The sequence below is a fragment of the Marmota marmota genome, unplaced genomic scaffold (genome assembly GCF_001458135.2).
Source record: "Marmota marmota marmota unplaced genomic scaffold, marMar, whole genome shotgun sequence".
NCBI classification, from domain to species: domain Eukaryota; kingdom Metazoa; phylum Chordata; class Mammalia; order Rodentia; family Sciuridae; genus Marmota; species Marmota marmota.
Genome location: NW_026000016.1, coordinates 45,071,548 through 45,092,090, shown reverse-complemented (window position 1 = coordinate 45,092,090; position 20,543 = coordinate 45,071,548). Strand labels below are relative to the sequence as shown.

General features: G+C 53.7%; 1 protein-coding gene across 29 annotated transcripts in view; it reads left to right on the top strand.

The window, feature by feature from the left end:
• Window positions 1-6: 6 nt before the first annotated feature.
• The window catches only part of Tnnt2 (troponin T2, cardiac type), a 35,113-nt gene continuing 14,576 nt past the window's right edge, over window positions 7-20,543 (top strand). For 3 of the 29 annotated variants that reach the window (XM_048809645.1, XM_048809638.1, XM_048809636.1), the window contains exon 1: window positions 18,374-18,539. Coding sequence is in view for 8 of the 29 variants with exons in the window: in XM_015483818.2 (XP_015339304.1) it covers window positions 216-253; window positions 7,846-7,983; window positions 9,079-9,979; window positions 10,453-10,560; window positions 11,377-11,420; window positions 12,995-13,067; window positions 13,162-13,299; window positions 13,622-13,708; window positions 13,995-14,069; window positions 14,406-14,411 (1,608 nt within the window). In the remaining 21 variants the exon portion in view is untranslated. Of the gene's footprint in view, window positions 254-1,440; window positions 1,549-7,845; window positions 7,984-9,078; window positions 9,980-10,452; window positions 10,561-11,376; window positions 11,421-12,994; window positions 13,068-13,161; window positions 13,300-13,621; window positions 13,709-13,994; window positions 14,070-14,405; window positions 15,082-18,361; window positions 18,540-20,036; window positions 20,200-20,543 lie in introns of those variants that run through there. The other 26 variants (XM_048809652.1, XM_048809635.1, XM_048809633.1 and 23 more) reach the window with 21 other exon arrangements.

Genomic DNA, 20,543 nt, shown 5'->3' with positions numbered 1-20,543 from the left:
GTCTGGGCCGCCCACACCCCAGAGGCCGCTCCCGGGTCGGCAAATTGGAGCGCAGCGGCGCGGGGCGCGAGCGCGGGTGAGATAAGCGGCCATGTGATCCTACCTGGGCCGGGGGAGGGGCGCGCAGGTGAGACGCGGCGACCGGCGCCCAGCACCCAGCACCCAGCACACAGCACTCAGCACCACGCACGCGGCGGCCGCGCGGCTCCAGCAGCATGTCTGTCACCAGAAAGGACTGGTCCGCGCTGTCCAGGTGAGCACTGCTGCAGGCAGGAGGGGAGCCAGGCCATGCCAGGCTGTGGCCAGCCTCAGACCTTCGGATCTCCTGCCCCTGGTCATCGGTATTCTCCCTGCCCTGGGATCCTGGCACTGAGTCTGGTCCCCGGTCTTGCAGCTCCTCGGGAGGGACAGAATTGGGGCCAAACTCACTATCCTTCACGGACAGGGTGGTATTCTCGCTCCTCTCCATCTTCCTGTCCTCCCTTTGAGGCTGGGACCCCAAACGGAGTACTTGGCGAAGGAAGGTTGATCCTCAGCCTGGACAGCTCCAGGGTGTGACCTTCCCCCTGCATGGGGTAAAAAGAACATTTGGGGGTTTGGGAAGGAGTCAGACTCCCTCACTGCGCCTGGCTCCCGTGCAGAGCTGTAATGTCAGGCTCCTGCCTAGTGTCTGTCAGCCCCTCTTGGGAGAGGGAATAGGAGTGACCTTACTTTAGCAGAATGGGGAACTATGAATAGGACAAGAAAGAGACAGACCACCCCCCTTCTCCATCAAGGGGGGCTCAGATTGTGAGTATGGCATTGGAGTGGCAGCTTGGCTGGGGACTTCAAGATGGTTGCTGACCCATCTTTATTTGAGAGCTCATTTCCCAAAGAGTCTGGGGATTGAGTATCTTACCCCACCCTGCTGAACTTCCTGTCAGGATTGAGAAGCCTAGGAAAGGCAGGTATCCAGGAGGCAGCCCCCTCATTGTGGTTAGTGATTTCTCTTGGAGCTGCCTTCCTCCCCTCTCCAGAAGTGCTGGAATGAGCATCTTTATCTCCTCATCTTTACACTGGGCACCCTGTCTCCCCAAACATACACTCATTCTTTGTTCTTAACAAAACTGAGGTTCATGCAATAGCACATGTTCCAATAGCTGGAACCTTGTTCCCTTGGTTTGATTTTTAGCAGGTAGAAATTGGCCTCTCGGGTCCTCACAGGTGAGTCTTTAGATCTTCAGACCTATCATGAGTTTAGGGCCATCTCTGCAGGTGCAGCCAAGCACCCTCCAGCAGTTTGGGTACCACAGGCCTTCCTTATCAAGGCATCTTGCAGGAATTTTCCAGCACTTTAGGATCTCCTTCTTGCCCTCTCACCCTCCCTGAAGGGCTTCAGAGCTTTTCCAGCATTTCAGACTGAGCTTCCCCATAGCAGCTCATTCTCCTGGGCTGGAGGGAGTGGGGCAGGGAGTGTTCCCCAGACTCTCCGAACCCCACACTGCTCTGGGGACAGTTGCCCAGTAACCCCAGTGCAGAGAAGCCCATGGGGTCTAAAGAGGGGAAAAGGTAAGCCCCAAGAATGGAGGGGACCCAGTGCTCTGGAAAAGAACCCAGGCTGCTAAAGAGGTTGGACACACCCCAGGGAAGGTTTGCTGAGGGTGGGGCTGGGGGTCAAGGCCTTGGACTCTGCATGTGGGTCAGTGTTCACGGGGTTGATGTGGGAGTGTCTTGGCTTCTAGGTGTGGCATTATCTGTACCTATGAATGCATGCTTAGAAGTGTGTGTGTGGCCATATGTGTGGGCGAGTATGTTTATGGCCTGTGTAGTGATGAGATGTGTGTGTGGGCAGTGGGTTTTTGTATTACTGAGTTCAGAGTTTGCAGATCCAAGTATGTTCAGTCTAAATGTTCATTGCAGACCTCAATACTCTGTATTGGGTTAAAAATACACTGCAGACACTATGTCCTCAGAAGCTCATCCTCTGGTGGGCTGTATGGATTCCATGTCTGAGAGCATAGCTGGTTATGAGCGGGGTGGACGTGTCTGTATGTGGGGGTGGCGTAGCTGGGGCATCAGAACTTTTAAAGCGGGAGTAAGGTCTGGTCTTAGCTTTTCCACTGCTCAGATGGACATGGACTACGGTGGGCAGGGGTGGGGCCAAGTTCCCAGGGGATGTCTAGGCCAAGTGGATGTCCACGGAAGGTCTGGGGAAGCAGTCCTCCCGTGGAAGCCCCTGGCCTACCCTCCCGGCCTGGCTCCAGCCCTCACAGAGCCCTGTGGGTAGATGTAGCTGCTGCCAACAGTCACCCTGATGAGGCACCTGGAGCAGAGGCTCGCTCTCGCTCTGCTCCCCGACTGAACAACAAGCCTCAGCGGGCCAGCAGGAAAGGGCTGTGAGTCACTGTCAACCGAGCCTCCCAGGTTAGGCAGGGTGTGGCGAGTATGGTCCTAGTAAGGGACCCTAGTAAGGGTGAGGAGCTGAGGGCCAGCCTGCGGCCTGTCCTAGGCAGTACATAGAAATTCAGGCGCTCCAGCCCTGGGATTGTGAGCTGTCTGGCTAGTTGCCCTGGTCAGCCGCCTTGTCCTTTCCTCCCTGAGCTGACCTGGTGACCGTGGGGCTAGGCCAGGCCTGTCTGCAGGGGGTGAGGAGTGGATTTGGGAGTGCCTGGGACTAAGCAGCCACAGGTTAATCATTTCCTTGCCGGGGCCTTAAGCAGCCCTCCCACCTCCAAGTGCTTTCCTGAATCCTCCTGGCACCTCTCCCTAGATCATCTGGGCCAAAAGGGACCTTGGACCACTCACGGTGACCCCTCAGTATGTGGAAGGGGAGTTTGATGCCTGCCTACTCTGGGGTAAAGATTGGTCCAAGGTCATGGCCAGGCCTGGGTTTCTTCCTCTGTTTTTCCCTTCCCCAGCTCCTGCTTTTATTTTTTATTTATTTATTTTTTTGTGGTGCTAGGACTTGAACCCAGGGCCTTGTGCATGTGAGGCAGGCACTCTACCAACTGAGCTATATCCCCAGCCCAGCCCCTGCTTCTTGAGCCCCAGGGTCAACAAAATGCTTCTGGGGCAGCCTTCACATCCTCTCCCTACTTTAACTAGAATAAAGTTACTAGAACTTTATTCTAGCTAGAGAGCCCCCAGGGCTCCTTAGAATAAAGTTAAAGCCCTGCCTAAAGAATGGGCTTCTGCATGGGATTCAATTTGGGAAAATGGGTTCTGCTGCTATACTTAACACTTAACAACCACTGGTGCCCTTGATGCAGAACAGATGGAAATTAGATAGGAGAGTGGTCTATGTGAGCTTATCAGGGAGGAAGGACTTTAGAATTATATAAAAGAGAATGAGAAGTCCCATACCCAAAGGATGGAGTTGGTGAAATTGGGGTGGGGAAGTATTAGTGGCCCCTATGAGGCAAATAGAAGGGTGTCTGATCCCAAATGAAGGTTGGGAGGTGGAGGAAAGGTTTGTGGAGAGGAAGGGAGTGGTGGGCCAGGTGTCCAGGGCTGTGGCACTAGCTGGTGAGAGTGACTGGCACTACCCTGCTCTTGGAGCCTGCAGATTCCACCCAGGGCCTGGTTCTGGGGCTTAAAGGTCACTCACTGGGTTTTCCCCAACCTCTGCCCTCCCAGGTTGCACCCTGTCCTGGGACGGAGAATCCTGAACCTCCAGGGCTCTCTTGCTCCTTTCCCTTAATGTTCTGCTGTGGGTGGGCTGCTAAGTAGTTCTCTCCCCCCGCCTCCCCCCCTGCAAATCCTCCCAGGACAACCTTCTCTGCTAGTTGGTATCATGGTAAACCACATGAGGTCTTGGGTGGCTGACTTAGGTGGAGTCTTAGTTCCTTCTTTTCTTTAGTTGCATTTTCTTCAGAAAATGCCTCCATTTCCTCCTATGCAAAATGGGAGTGATGACCTTCACCTTACAGGGATGTAAAGGATAACATCACTGGTATTTGTAGTATTTGTGCACTGAAGTAATCCTAAAATAGTTAGTCCCTGGCGTTTTGGGAAGCACTTGTTATTAGTGCTATCACTTCTTCCTTTATTCTTTTATTTATGAATTTATTTGTCACTACATTCAACAAACATGAAGCACTGTTCTAGGCCCTCAACTCTATTGTTGGGCTCTTAGCAGCTATACCACCTGGGGACTGACCTTTGCCTTGTGTCCTTTCAATTTCTGTTCATTTCCTCATCTTTAGAGGCCAATAATCTTTGCTTATTGGTGATAACATTCCTCCCTCAGGGTGGGGTGGTGCTGAAGGGACTCTTATTTTGCTAGGTAATGGGGTTAAGGAAGCCCCAAGATTCCTGAGCAGCCCGGGTGGCCATGTCACTGTGGGTGAGTTGCAGGGTCTTGGTTTACAGCTTGGAAACACTCAAGGACAACTGGCCCCCATCCCCTATAGCCCAGGCCTGGACCAGCCTAGGGAGTGAGTCACTTCTGAAGAGACCAGGCTCAGACTGATCACATACCATATAGGGCCCCGTAGAAGGATAAACAAATACACCGCTTCCCTGAGGGCTGAGAACCGTGTGTGGGAACTGGGTTGCTCAGGACCAAAGAATCCCAGAGGCTCTAGCCCAGTCCTGCTCTGGGTGTGGTCAGGAGTGAGGAACTTCTGACTTTATGGGTCACTTTCCTCAGTATGTGGATCCCTCTTTGGAGGGCAAGAGCTGTTTCCAAACTTGGATGGGCAGGGGTGCATCCAGAGAAGAAGAGGTGGAGACGTGACTTCAGATGAAAGCCAGCAGAAGCCAGCTCATAAGAAAGTGAATGAATGAAGTATCAACCCACAAATATGTAGCACCCACAGGGCTCATGTGAAGGCCCAGGGGAATCTTGTTTAAGGTCGTGATTAAGGACAGAGTCCTGAAAATGGATGTTTACACTTGTTCCTTTATATTTGTTGGCATCTATTGGGTTCCTGTTTCCATATTGGAAACTTTGATGGGGGAGCTCCTCTGCATGTGCACTGAAATGGAGTAGAGGGGAGACTGATGAGGGGCGCACTGAGATACTTCCTCCAAAGAGCTACCCTGGTAGCAGAATTGGGAGAAACTGGAAGCTTCTCTCCTAAGGCAGCTCCTTTCCTGTGGGGTGATTTGCTGGTAGACATTCCCCTCCCTGCCCAGAGAGATGGACAGATTGCCTTTAAGGGGCTCAGGATTTGCTCCCCACATTTGTGCTCTTGCAGATGGTGGCAGAGATTTGGCAATTCCTGGGGGAGCTGATGTTTACACTTGTTCTCTCACATTTGTTGGCACCTGTTGGGTGCCTGTCACCATCCTGGATACTAGAGGGTCTCCATGGCCCTGTGCTCTGCCCTTGCTTGCTGTCCAGTTCCAGTTTCACTGTGGGCTCCTGTATGGCCCTGGCTTGCCCTTGTCCCCTGAACCCCTCTCTGATCATACTAGGACTCTCTGTGTGCTGTGCTCCCTTTCTGGGACATTGCCACCAGATGGGCTCCCTGGCTGCTCGGGAACCAGGTCCCTCAGAGAGGCCTTCCACCCAAGCACCTTCTCTCCTGTCACTTACCTCGTCCCATCGTCCTCATGACACCTGGCCCACATCACTTTGTTCAGAGGCCTGTTTCCTTGTTGGCAGTCTGTTTCTTCCTCCCGATGCTCTGTGAAGGGAAGGAGACTGCCGGTCTCATTCCCCACTCTATCCCATCCCTGGAATCATGCCTGGGACGTGGGTGCTCAAAAAATATTTGTTTAGCAAATGTGGGCTCTATAAATTCGAGGCTGGACCTAGAAGAAAATTAGAGCTGGTATGTGGCTCATCCTTATCATTTTAAGAGGAAAAGGAAAGGAATCTACTTGTCCCAGGGCAGGAGGTCTAGATACCAGGCCCTGATGCTCCCTTGTAAAGACTCCCGAGGAATCTCTTCTTCAGGAGCCCTGCAGGTGCGTCTTAGATGCAATTCAGTGTATGAAATTTGTGGGTTCATGTGATTTTTGTTTTTTTCCTTCAGAAGCCAGTCCCCTGAGTCAAGGCTTGATTTCATGATGATACACTTCAGGGGTAGAGTGGCCAGGAGAGCTAAAGAGACCTGAGAGTTTGGCACCTGGAAACAGCAAGAGGAGGCTTTCTATTCATTGCTGTAGCTCAGGGAAAGCTCTAGAAACTTCTGGCCTGAGCTCCAAAGAGCACTAGGGGTTCACAAGGAAGTGCCACAGAATGCTCTGCCCATCTAATCTTGACAGCCCCGTGCTCCCCTATTTAAATCCTCTTGCCTTTCTGGGTGAAACACAGTATACTGTCCCAACAGACCCCATTCCTTCAAATTTCTCAGCTTGCTTGATGCCCTGTTTCTGTCTGGATTGCCATTTCCCCTCAGTCCATCAGCCCTATGGAAATTGCCCATTGAGATCCTGTGTAGGTTCCATCCCTTCTGTGAACCTTTTCTGATAATATTGATCTGCGGTTGTCATTTACTCTGCGGAACCATTTCTGTACTTTGGTTGGAAGAATTCTTGGTGGATATGCTTCTAGATCACTGGTTTATAGGTTTCTCCAGGGTGGAGGTCCTGCCATGTTGTTCTGTGATAGCCATGGTTCCTGACATAGTGCTGGCCTCTTGCAGTTGCTTAGCAAGTATGTATTTGGTTGGATTAGAAGGACAGGTGGATGGAAGGAAAGATGGACTGGAGGAGAGGTGGGTAGGTGGGTGGTAGGCCAGTGGATAAGATGACAGAAATGGGCAGGGAAACCAGTAAGTGACTAGTTAGAGATGCATTTGGATTGGCAGGTAGCTGGAGAGGTGTGTGAATGAAGAGCGGCTGGATGGATTAGTGGGGTCTGGTTGTGAGAGTGCCTGTTTGTCCCATGAGTGAAGGGTGACTTGGTGCAGGAAACACATTAGGGTGTACAAGGTCCCTTACTTCTTCAGGCAAAGGGAAGTTCTAAAAGATGGGAGAAGTTCAAAGTTCTCCTGGGAAATGAAGGCATATTAGAATCAGGTGTAAGTGGTCTTATGTGTGAGTCTATCCCTGCCCCACATTGTTAAAGGCTAAGAAATTTTATGGGGAATTGGATAACTCTGAGGAAGTTCCCCTGTTTACTGTCCATTAAGGGATATTATCTAAGAATTCTCAGACTGAAAAGAGAAAGGGACTTGTCAGGTTCATTTGCTTTCTTTGGGCAGAACTATATTCACCTTTCCACATTCCTAGTCACCCCAGAGAGGGAGGCCCCACATTTCCATTCTGGGGTCCTGAGAAAATTTCAGCACAGTGATCCTCATGGGGTGATTTTGACCCCTACAGGTTATTTGGTAATATTGGTATATTAATAGTATTTGGTAATGTTGGGAAACTTGGTTGTCACAACTGGGAATTGTTGCTGCTGCCGCCAAACATCCTATAATCCCGGAGCCAGACACAGTGGGACAAACCTGTAATTTCAGCTGCTTGGGAGGCTGAGGCAGGAGGATTGCAAATTTGAGGTCAATTTAGCAAATCTAGCAGTCTTGCTGTGTTACCCAGGCTGGCCTAGAACTCTTGGGCTCCCATGATCCTCCTGCCTCAGCTTTTCAAGTGCCTGTGACTTTAGGCGTGTGCTACCATGCTCGGCTACACAAATCTTGTGACCCTCCTGCCTTAGCTTCCCAGGTTGCTGGTATTACAGGTGTGAGCCACTGTGCCTGGCCCCTACACAAATCTGAATGAGAGATTTTACATATTGTCATCCATCCTGGGTTTCTGAAGTCCAGCGTGGCTCTGTTCAGACTGTCCACACTGCCACGCTTGTAGGCCTAGAGGGTGTTCTCTCTTCTCTCAGCCCTTGGGAGTCTGTCTTGGGAAGGGTGCTGGGGTGTCCCCAGGGCTGTGCTGATCCCCACTTCCTTCCCCCAGCCTGGCCCGGCAGCGGACTCTAGAAGATGAGGAGGAGCAGGAACGTGAACGCAGGCGCCGGCATCGCAACATGAGTTCCACCACAGATGACGAGGCTCCCAAACTCACCCAGAATGGGGACCATCCAGCCATTGAGAGGTACTCGGGTGGGGGCTGGGCCTCATTTCCTCATTCTGGGTGACAGGGATGGACTTAGCTGCCCCAGGCATATTCTGTGCATTGCGTTTGGCCTGCCCCAGGCTTGAGACCCAGAGAATGAGGCTGAAGGGTACAAAGACAAATTTCAAGTTCCTCTCACACTCTCCAGGCCCCTCCTCAGCTCTGCTGGATTCCATCTGCATTAGAACTACCAGTGCCGCTGTTTGTTGGGACCATCCTTAGGCCCATAAGTGGCTGGGCATCTTATGGACATAGCTCATTAAATCCTATACTATCCCTGAGAGACAGGGATTATTACCCAGTTTTACAGGAAGAAACTAGTGGGAGGGCATTTAGGTGCCATGTTAAGATCATATACCTAAAGAGTAATACAGCCAGAATTTCCATTTGGATTTGTAAAGTTCCATGGCTTGACTCTGTCCATTCAGCAGGCTGCCTCCCTCTAGCCTTGACCCCCCACAAGTCACTTCTGAGGGGAGGAGTGGGGGGGGGAGAGAAGGGCCCAGAACTTACTGAATGCCACCTCAGCACCAGGACTGTGCTCTCGGGGTAGGAGGCTCATCATGCCTCCTGCAAGCTCAGTTTGCAGATTTGAAAACTGAGAATCAGTGAGTTGACTGGCTTGAAATTAATGGAGAGCAGGGTGGTGGAAGGAAAAGAATCTCCTTTAGCTGGAGACCAAGTGCTCTAGGTTTGGGGCAATCTTCTCAGGTTGCTCTTGTTCCTTTGCCCCTTAGAGGAGGGAACCAGGATATGTGTCTTGGGCTAAGCCAAACCTATGACTGCCACCTAATCCCAGCTGTACCCACATGACTGACAGGAGTGTGGGATGGTGACTTAGAAGCCTTGAGTTCTAATTCCAGTTTTCTCTCCAGTTAGCTGTGTGACCTTTGAATACCTCTGACCGTGATCTAAGCTCTATGGGGCAGGGACCCCATTTACTCTTGTTGACCCCCACAACTCCCAGCACACCCTGGCACATATAAAACTGTTGCATGGTCAGTGTTTGTTGATTGTCTCACCTCTGATGTCTTCTGATTCTATTTTGCCCTCCATCTCCATCTTCTGGCTCAGGCTGCCTAGCGTGGAGGAAGCCGAGGTGCCCAAGCCACCACCCCAAGATGACGCCGAGGTGCCCAAGCCACCACCCCCATCCTCCAAAGATGAAGTTGAGGAAATCCAAACAATTCTCAGGACTCGGCAGGAGCGGAGGCAGAGGCGGCAGGCAGTGGAGGCTGCACAGACCCCCATCCAGGAGAGGCTAGAGGCTGAGGAGGGAAGAGACAGCCTGGGACCTGGGCAGGCCGTGAAGCAGCCCCTAGTGCCCAAGAAGGAACCAGAACCCCCACCCCGCAGAAGACTGAGCCGGGAGCAGCGGGGACCCTGGGCCCGAGAGGAGGAGCAAGCAGCAGGGAAGAAGGGGCTTCCAGAGGAGGCCCTGGCTCCAGAGAAGACCTCAATCACTGAGAAATCCCCTGTGTCAGAGAAGACAGCAGCGCCTGGCAAGGTAACCTGTGTCTCGCAGAAGGGGTCAGCCCCAGAGAAGACATCTCCAGTTGAGAAGACAGCAGTGCCCAGGAAGAGAGGCAGCTCAGAGAAGAAGCCTGTTCCAGAAAACACAAGTGTCTCCGATACGTCTCCAGCCCCTGAGAAAACATCTGTGTCTGAGAAAACAGCAGCATCAGAGAAAAGATCCATCTTGGAGAAAAAGTCAATTCTAGAAAAAGCAAGTGTCTCTGAGAAGACGCCAGAGAGGAGATTGGTGTCTGAGAAAGCATCCATCTTTGAAAAGTCACCGGTCTCAGAGACGAAGCTGGCCCCAAAGAGGGCAGTGGCCTCAGAGCTACCCCAGGCCTCTGGGAAAAGCCAGGCCACCACCAAGGAGCAGAGAGAAAAAGCCCTCCCTGAGGAGACCCCATCTTCCTCACCAGACCCTCCAAAGGTGGCTTCCCGCCTCAAGCCCATCTCTCTCCAGGTTGGCAGTACTCCCATCCCTCCTCCCTGACTGGCCTCCCTGCCAGTCTTACCAGTGGCCTCTGGTTTCCTTGCTGCTTCCGGTCCTCCCACCTTCAGGCTGAGTCTCTCTGCTGTTCCTAGCCACTGAAAGGGACACTAGCTGTGGGGCAGGGAGCATCTGGGACCCCATACTACATCCTCATCTAGGACCTGGACTCCAGGACCCTAGCAGGTCCTTAGGAAGTCTCAGATCCTTCCAGAAGATCTCCTAGAAAGCCCTGCTGGGGAGCCTGGCTGCCTCCAGCAAAGGCAGGAGGGTTAGGCCCAGGACTGTCTCCCCCTCCCCCTTTCTCCTGCAGCTCCTGGGATGAGCCTGGCCACATGGGCTCCCCACGGCAGCTTGGGTTCAGGGGCTACCTCGGCCGAGAGGGCCCTAGATCTCTGCCAAGGATGGTGAGATCTCAACTTCTTGTCACTCTGTGCTCCACCCAGGTAAAAATCCCCAGCAAGGAGGAAGAAGAAGACGACACATTCTCCCCCACTCAGATCACCTACAGCAGCTCCCTCAAACGCTCCAGCCCCAGGACCATCTCCTTTCGGGTAAGAGCCCAGGACATTCTTGTCCCTAATCTTCTGGAGGGCAAGCCAAGGAAACTACCCATTATAGCAAAGGAGGCTTAGGTTTGATAGCATGAAGACCCACTGGATGGAGAGGGGCTTTGGAGTCCCACAGCCGGCCAAAAACATGCACAAGTTCCTATTAAAGGAAAAAGTTAATGACTGGGTGTAAATAAGCATGAGCAGCCCCACCTAGTGGGGGAAGACCAGAGCTGCATGAAGATGGCAGATGCCAGGACCAGGCCCGGCTGCTGGCCCCACACCTGCCTGTGTCAAGCCTGGTCCCCACCCAGGAGGGAGAGCCAGGCAGAGCAGCAGGGTTCCCACAGCACTCTCTCTGATCTGCTCCCACCCCAACAGTGCAAATCACCTGGAGTGGGAAGTCTCATTTGGCTGTGACCCAGTATTTATTCTTAGTTCTTGTGTTCACTGGGTCATCCACTCATTCACTGTTGACTGTGCTTTGTGCCCTAATGCATTCCAGGGCCTGGGGAGGAGGCTGGAGGCCTGAGATTGATGGGTGCCCACAGGGCTCTTGGTCAGTGGGGCAGCAGTGGGGTGGTAGGTAACCCTTTGAGCAGGGCTCGAGAAGACGAGGAATGGCTTTGGGCCCAGACTAGTGGGCGGAGGCAGGTGCTTCCCAGATTAGAAGAGGGCCTTCACGAAGGTGTGGTCATGTGTTTCTTTGGTGGTAGGGGGTCGGGGAGAAAGAAGTGTCCGAGAGCTGGGCTCTGTCTTGGGGGGCGGGGCACTGACTTCCCTGGGACTCCTACTTACTGCCTCCTCTTCTCATTTCAGATGAGCCCTAAGAAAGACAGCTCAGAAAAAGCCTTAACCCGCAGGTGGGAGGCCTGGAGGCTTCAACTCTCTGCTGTCTGGTGGAATATTTCCTGAGCCCCTGCCCTCCTGTGCCAGGCTGTACAAGGGGAACGTGCAGATCTTGCCAGAGCTCTGGATCTGGCAGAGGGAGGGATTAACAGGAGGGACTGAGGCCATGTGAGATGGAAAGGGAAGGGGCATCCGGGAGAGCTGCTGGGGGAGGAGCTCTGAAGGAAGGGGGCTCGAGTCTCAGGGTTGGGGTGGGAAGAGGAGGTGGGCTTTTCAGGAGGGAGACTCATAACAGAGCGAGGAAGGGAAGTCTCTATATTGGCAGGCCTGGGGTGGAGGCCTGGGACTCTGTGTGTTTAATGCGGACCCCAGGCTTTGTGCATGGATGACTGTATTTTGGAAAAAATCTGAAAATGGATCTGAAAAGCGGTTCTGCCCATGCTGGGAATTTGACCCACTCTGCTATATTCTTCTGCCCTCTAATCTTCTTGAGGCCGCCTCTGCTAGGCCAGGCCATGGGGTGGGGGGGTTGGATGAGGAGAACAAAAATAAGATACAGCAGCTATCAGGGTGAGGTGGCACATGCCTGTAATCCCAGCAGCCTGGGAGGCTGAGGCAGGAGGATCACGAGTTCAAAGCCAGCCTCAGCAATGTAGTGAGGCCTTAAGCAACTCATTTAAGACCCTATTTCTAAATAAAATATTTTTTTTTAAAAAAGGGCTGGGGATATGGTTCAGTGGTTGAATGCCCCTGGGTTCAATCCCCAGTAAACCGACCCCCCCCCCCCAAAAAAAAAAAAGATAGTGGCGGCCCTCAGGCAACTCACATGAGACCATCAAATACAGAGTCACTTCAGCAGGGAGGTACAGGATAGGAAGGTGTAACGGGCTCAGAGCTTGGTGGCTGCAGCAGTAGCAGAGCCTGTGGGACCTAGAAAGGTGTCACAGAGCAGTGGACATTCAGTGTGGGACTTGAAGTAGTGGGAGATTCCCAGATGGAACACTGGAGGTGTGGCATGTTGAATTGAGGGGACAGCAGGTGAAAGGCATGGTGTAGACACAGGATTCTAGCTGGCTGGCACCAGCTATGTGGCAGGGAGAGGGGAGGTGCCGGCACAGAGAGGAAAGGTAGGGGCAGGTCACTTCCAGGGCTGTGCCAAGGAATTTGGTCCTTGTCCTGTGGCCCCAGGGGGTAGAAGCTGGAAGGGACAAAATCTGTTCAAGGTAGGAGCAATCTGGTGGCAGTGGAGAGGAGAGCTCAGCGGGGCAAGCAGGGAGAGGGGAAGGTGGCCACAGGTTTAGGGAAGGCAGGAAGGGGAAGTTCAGGAGATGATGAGGGAGGAGAAGGGAAGAGGGAAGGAGTGAGATATTTCTGTTCTTGGATGTGCCACTGAATGGGCTCTTTTTCAAGAGGGGAGGAAACTCCCTGGAATCAGGAGTCTTCCCTTAACCAAGTCATTACAGACTATTCCTTGTTCTCTTTGCCAAAATGGCAGGGTGTGAGGGGGCCGCTCCTCAGGAACCAGGGCCAGGGCCTCCCCAAGGTGGGTGTCTCACCTGGTTTGTCTTACCCTATCTTCCTCCTGCAGTGCCAGCGTGAGGCTGCCAGCCACCTCAGTCAAGCTGGGGGAGAAGCTGGAGAGATACAACACAGCCATACAGGTGTGGCGGGGCTCTTCCCCAGGGCCAAGGGTTCCTGCCCAGGTGGTCATGCACCTCACAGGCACAGCTCAGTGGCTTGTGTCTCTGTTTCCAGAGGTCAGCATCGGTCAGGTCTCAAGGCTCCACCCGCACTGAGTTCTTTGTGGCTCCTGTGGGTGTGGCCAGCAAGCGCCACCTCTTTGAGAAGGAACTGAGTGGCCAGAGTCGCGCAGAACCAGCCTCCAGCCGGAAGGTGAGGGATGAAGTCCTGTTGGGGAGTCTCCAGGCTTAGACACCCTGAGGTCTCCAAAGCCCAAATGTAGGCCTTAGCAGTGCCAGAAAACTGTATTTTCATGTATCAATGTTGGAAGAACCTTGACCTACCATTGATGTCCTCAAGCCAAGTCACCTCAACTGGGCACACGAATCCCTACAGGGGGTGCTATCCCCAGTACACATGGCAAGCACAGATGGATGTGGGACTGAGGTAGAGTCATGTCCTTAGTCCAGGGCCTCTGAAAGTGCCCTGAAGTTGCCAATGGTACCAAGCTCTAAGCTAGAGCCTTTCTTTTTAGGACAACTTGAGATTGCCAGGGGTTGTGACATCCAAGCTCAACTTGTGGATCAGCAAGACTCAGGAGTCTGGAGATCAGAACCCCCAGGTATCCTGTCCCTCCTTGATGTCTCATGGTGGAGTGACATGGGTCAGAGGAGGGATAGCCTGAGAGCAAGGGGTGGTTTCAGGAGTGGAGATGGGGCGGGGCACGGGTGGGGGAGGGCTGCCAATGGGCCTGCGGGTCAGAAGGCAGTAGAGACAGGATGTGGCCTGGGGTCCTTTTTGCTTTCAGGAATGAGGTATCCTAAGCAGGGGATTGGGCCTTGGGGACCCCAGCCCCCTCCTTAAGCCTCACCTTAGTTCCTGGTCTCCACTCTGATGCCCCCAATCAGAATGTACGGAAGGAGCTGGTGGCCACCAAGAGGACTCAGTGGGGAAAGAAATCTGATTCCTCCCTGGATGTTGAGGTGAATGGAGGAGGGGCTGGCCCTGGGGCAGAGGGCTATGGGCTCATGGTGGGAGGCCCCACTTTCTCACTTATGTTTCTATGCTCACTGACCTGCAATCTCATAGTCCAGCTGCCTAGAATGTTCCCTGGCCTGCATGCTCGGGCTGGCTTGACCCACTACCAGCATCTTGGTAGAGCCCTCCTCTGGCTTTGCTGAAACAGCTCTGCAAAGCCACACCCTCTTCAACAGGCCAACGTAAGGTCTCTGACTCGGGTGGGTGTGGGGCTAGGGCAAAGGGATACCTTCCTGTCCGGAGATCCCCTTCCCTTGTTCTAATTGATCTTTGCCTTCCAGGTGTGACAAGCCCTGCCAAGACAGGCCTGCGAGTCTGTGTCTCGGGGCCCTCGCTCATGGCAGGCCCCTGCCTCCTGCAGCGGTGTCCCTGTCTCTCACTGCCTCCACTCCCTTCCTGCTCTGGACATGTCTGGCCAGGACTCCTGGGGGCCAGAAATATCAGCAACAGCTCCTTCTCAGCACAGCTGCCCCAGCACCTTCTTGTTCTGCTGTGGGCACAGCAGATCCTGGGACCCAGCAGCAGCCTAGGACACAACACAGATGCACGTTGATGCTGTGGAACCTCACCGTCCTACCCAGAGATGTCCTTTACCCCCTGCTCACTTCCAAGGGCAGAAGAGGGCTGTTGCAAGAACTCCAGGGTCACCTGCCTCATATGGTCCCAGTGAGTGCCTCCATGTGCCTATGGTGCTCCCACACTGAGGCCCGGACCTACCCACCGTAGTCCCTGGGCCTCTCCCATCCTGCTGAGATCAGGCCAGACTGTGAAGGAGATGGCATGTACCGTCCATGTGCCCCACCCCCTGCCCGTTCTCCCCTCCCTTCCCTGGCATGCTGCCTGGCTAGAAGCTCAGTGGCTTTTTGTGCAACTTTTTGTCCTGCCCTCTCTCAGAAAAAAAAAAAAAAATCTGTTCTCAGGAAAGATTTGATAAACGCATTCACTCTCAGGTGTAAATGATGAATGATACCTTAAAAACGAATTCCTTCCTGGAGGCTTTGTTTTATAACAAGAAACATCTGCAGGGTACAAGGGGGAAGATTTTGGCTGGGGTGGGAGGAAGGATGTTTTCCTAGTCTCTCCTCTTCTCCTAGGAAGGTAGTAGGTTTGCCACTCCATGGTCCCCTAGCTTGGTGACTTGGGAGTTGACAACTGCCACCCACAGTGCCAAGCCTGTCTGTATCCCAACCTTCCCAAATCCGTTCCTCCATTTCCCAATGCCATGGCCCACGTGGGCTTGGAAAGTGCCCACTGGAGAACCAGGACCAACCAATCTAAGCAAGTTAGTCCGGGGCCTTCCAGACCCTTTAAGGCTTTAGTGTAAAAATTATCTTTTTTTTTTTTTTTAATTCATCAGAATAATTACTCCCAATTGACTGCTCTAGTTTTTCTCAGAACCACCTGGAGGTGAGAATAGATGCAAACCTCTGCCCAACGCCCTTTGCATGCATGGGAAAATCCCAGGACTTCTCTAGAATATGGCATATAAGGACAGCACCAGGCCCTCTGAGCCCTGTGTGTGCTGACTTCCCAGTGTTTCCAGACTGGTCCACCTCCACTGGAGAGGTGAGCCTCCTGTAGCTGGCTCCCCGTGTGCACTGAGTAGGGTAGCAGACCCTGGAGACATGCCCTGAGCACCCGACACTCCCACCAGGGCTGTAGCTATGGCAGGTACGCCAGCTCCCGGTCCAGAGTTAGTTGAAGCCAATGGGATAGGGTGGAGGAGTGGGCTGAGTACTCAGAGGCTGAGGGGGCCCCAACTGCTCTGGCCCTGCATGGAATTCTGGGTATGACCTTAGACAAACCCTTCTCTGAGCCACAGGGTTCAAGCAGATGACCTTCACAGGACTTTCCCATGCTCATGTCCTACAGGAAGTTCCCCTGGCAGGTGAACTTTTCCAGCCAACACAACTCATCACAGACTTTCTTAGGAGAGGCTCCTGGGCAGTGGGAAGGGCTTCTCTGGCACCTGTGACCTCAGAGTGGTGGTGCCCTTTGTGCCTGCACACCCTCCCTGGGATGCCCAGTGACGCGGGCTTCTCGGGAGAACTTGGGGGCAAGACTCCATGGCTCCTTTGCATTCACGAGCCCAACACACGAGCGCTGTGTCTTCATTCCTGCCGGGAAGGCAGCTGATAACCAAGGAGACAAATGTTCATGGGAGATGACTTCAGCTGGTACTAGGGTGCAGGCTGCTGTGACCAGGTGGCTTGGAGTCCTCTTGGAGGAGGCAGCGCTTGAGCGCCCTCTGGAGTTAGAATAGGTCTCCCATGCACTCGCCACCCCTTGACCTGCCTTCCTGCTCTGCACAGGCTTCTCCCACCTACCATTCTGGCTTTGTTCTCTCTTCCCATCTAAAAGCACTGGGAGGTGACTTGTCTATTTTCAAGGACAGAGGCATCTGAATCGGGTCAGGAGTAACCCTGTTATATCAAGGTGTGACTGCTGGATGGTGACTTGCTTTTCCCGTCAGTTAAGTGACTGTCTCACAGCTGTCTCGAAGATGCCCTGCCTTAGAACACTTAGTAGAAGGTTCGTTCCAGTAGCCTGTGGACACTAGGAATCCACTGGGGTTTTCCTGGGTCTCTGTGGGGTCTGGATGCCCACATTCCTCTTTCAGGCATCCGTGCAAACAAGGGTTTGGGTGTCTGAAGGGTTATTTGGTTTATGAGGAATAGGGACACACTGAAAGTGGCTCAGTTTAAGGTAAGAAAAGCAACTCCTAAGTTCCAGGAGATTCCAGGCCAGGACATACAGCAACCTGGGTCCTGGTGGGCTAGAGTGAGAGTCAGGGTCAGGGAGGCTGAGCTGCCCTTTGGACAGCCTGGTTCCTTCCCCACCTCCACTCTGAATGGCTCCCTCCACCTGCCTCTCTCTGCCAAGTCAAGCAAATGAGCAAAGGAGCCATGGAGTCTTGCTCCCAAGTTCTCAGAAGCCTGCCTCACTGGGCATCCCAGGGAGGGTGTGCAGGCACAAAGGGTGCCACCGCCCTCAGGCCTCCCTTTTTCCCAGGATGCTGGCCACCAGGCCGTGGCTTTAGCTTGCCCTCCTGTTGATCTGGCAGGATGGAGGCCCACGTGACTTGGGATAAGCCTGTAGCAGGGGGATCAAGGCCACTGGGCTCAGAGTCCACTGGGGACCTTGGAGGGGACCGGGTCAGCTGATTGATAGAGTCTGTTAGCAGCGTGGGTGTGAAGCAAATAGACGTTCCATAGGCAGGATGCAGCACTGTCACTCCCAGTTGGCAGGACCAAGGAGCATGCGCACCAGGAATGCTGGACACATGGCCAGGCGAGGGGTGGAGGGGGCCGAAAAGGGTGAGGCTGGATTTATTTTTCTCTGGAAAACCAAGAGTGTGGATCACTAATTGGCAAGATCCGGAAGTGCAGGGGCTCAGCGTTCAGGGGCACGTGGGGAGAGGTGGGCCTGGTTCAGAACAGGGCCCTTCCTTCTTTGAAGTCAGGTGGGCTGCAAGCCATGGAGATTCGGAGATATTGAGGTGGAGATCAGCCCAGCTGCCCCCAGACTGGGTCCTCTCTTCTCTTTTTCATTTTCCTTGTGTACCAGCCCTACCAGGGGCCAGGCTCTGCTCTCGGTCATGACATACATGTGCAAACTGACAATAAAGACCCTGGGCCTGAACTGTGGATCTAGCGGGGTGCCCAGGATATGGCCATCATGAGTTTAAAGCTGTTGAGGAATGAATTTCAGTCTCACTGTCCCCTTCACATAACCCAGCTGCCCATCTGAGGAGAATGACCATTTTGACTTGAATCTGATGTCTTCTATCAGCTTGCGCAGAGGGCTTGGCACATGGCCTTGGGGGTCATGGAGAAGGCCCCCTTTAGAGATGCCCTCACTGAGGCCTGTAGGTCTCACCACCTGCTCGTTAGAAGCAGCTAGCAACCTGGAAAGCATCCTTAGCCACAGCATCATTTCCACTGGAGCAGATAAGCACCCACCCTCTGCCCCCTGGGACCCTGGTGCAGAGGCTTGTGTGGTATCCTGGAGGTTGCCTTCTGTCCCCAGCCTGCCCTCCCAGGCCTGGGTTGCTGGCATCTGCTTTATCAGGATTCTCAAGAGGGACAGCTGGTTTATGTGACAGCCCTGTTCCCTGCATATCTGTCCTGGTTTTAAATAGCTTATCTGAGCAGCTGGAGGACCACATGGGCTTATATGGCGTGGGGTACATGTTCCTTTAGCCCTGTCCCTGGCACCTGCCAAAATAGCAGCCAACCCTCCTCCATTGTGTCCCCTCCTCCCCGTCTCCTGCTGCACATTCCTCCCACCGCAGGGCTTGGCTCCCCAGGCCCCAGCCCACGCGCCTGGTTAAAGCCTCTCCATCCCCTGCCCTCACCCAGTCCCTGCCATAGCTGAGCAGACCTCCAGGATCTGTCGGCAGCCCCTGTTCAGAGGTAAGATTTGAGCAAGGCTCTAGGGAAGAGGAGAGCGGGGGTGGGGGAGGGACATGAGGGTCCTGGCCCTGGACCCTTTCCCCAGCATCTATGTGTGTCCATTCTGAGTGGACACTGGATTGATAGAGGGGACCACCCTTCAGAGGAGATGTTGCTGGGACTGGACCCCAAGCTTAGTGTAGTGGAACAAAAGAAAACGTTTTAGCAGTTAGAGACCCGGGGCTGAAGTCGTGGATCTGCCACTAAAGATGCTATTCAGTCGTAAAGGCGTGGATACGTCACTTGCCCTCCCTGGGACTCAGTTTCCTCATCTGTAGACTGGCCTAGGTCCTTGCTGGTCCACTGCCTGCCATCAATACAGAGAAGACCTAACCAAGAGGGATCCCCTCAAATGACTTGGTGCTTTCTAGGCAGGTTCTTCTTAAGGCCCAGAGATCAGGGTGAGACCTGGGCCATATCCGTTAGATGAGTCCTGGTGGTCAACTCTCATCCCCAGGAACTCAGACCTGTCCTGGGAACATTGAGAAAGGCCAAAAGTCCAGAGGCAGATGGGTCCTCTGGGGCTTCTCCAAGCCTACTGGTGAATTCCCCTGGACTTTCCTGCCCCAGCATGGTCCCCTCCCTAGGGAAGAGCAAGAGCTGAGAAGCAAGGAAGTTAATGGGGCAGACCCCCCTGGGAGGCCTTTCCCTGGGGTGAGCCAAGCTTATCAGCATGAAAGGGTTAACCCTGGGTTTAGCAGCCCTCATGTCGCTTCAAGTGTAAGGCTTGTCCTACCCCATACCACCCCACTAAGTCCGGAGGGACAGACCTTGCTTTGCCTGGGAGTGGTGGGAAGCTCCCCTTGAATTTAGCTTCTCCTGGGCATGTGGAGGGAATTTGGGGGTAGGGATGGAGTGTGAAGGAATTTCAAGCAGCTGGGAAGCAGCCTGACCTCCGGAATTCCTCCTCTGACCCTCCTCTCCCAGGGCAAGTCCTCCCCTGGGCCAAAAGAGGAATCCAAGAGGATTGAGTTTCAGGCTGTCCCTCCCTCCTCCCCTCTGCCTGTCCCTCAGTTTCCCAGGTGGGCCAACAGCTGTGGGTTTAGGAAGACCCTTTAGCTCACACTGCGACAAAGGCTGATGGACAGGGTCTGTGTTCCTCAGAAACTTCGAGACAGTCTCTACAAGATGGGAACTTGAAGCTCTTCCATTTGATAGACAGGTTAACTGAAGTTCACTGGCTTCACTAAGGTCACCCAGCAGGAGTGTGAGGCTGATCTTTTGACTCCCAAGGCCAGTATTCTTTAGGCCCTGTGTTGTTGTGCTCTAGTCCCCAAGAAAGGTGACCTGATATATCCTGCTGGGAGGGAGTGAGGTTCGAGAGCAGCCCAGGAAGTGGAGGAGGCTGAGTATGAGGCCCCAGGTGCCTTGGGACATTCCCATTCCTTGCCTGGCCAAATTCTTGAGCCTCTCCCCTTTGGGAGACCCCAGGCTCAGCCTCCCCTTTCCCTTTATCAGGTCCTGCCTCTGATCAAGTGGCTTGGCTGAAAAGCCCTCCTGCAGCCTCCAGGGTCTGCGAGCTATTTTTAGGAGCTGGATGATGCTCCAGGAGCAGGGAGAGGAGTCCAAGCCGCTCTTTCCTCCTCTGAGCCCCAGTGCCACACCCTGCAGCTCTGAGCTGGTGAGAGGGCAGGACCGGAGAGAAGCCAGAAGCCATGGGTTCAGGGCCAGCCACATACCATTCCCCTGAGAAACTGCCCCCTCCTCCCCGAGGCAACAAGTTCCTGGGGTGGGGGGCTCAGGTAGCAGCTCCCCAAGTTCTCAGGCCAAGTTCTGACTGCTCATGTGGGCTTCAGGCGATGCTCATCTACAAGCACAAACTTCCCACCCCTCCCAGGTGGCCACTGTCATCCTGAGAGCCGTTTGAACCCTCTGGGATTTGAGTTTTTTTGTTTTTTTTTTTTAAGCAGCATGAGGCTCAATCCCCTGTTGTGACACCTTACACATTTGACATCTCTTCTCCCC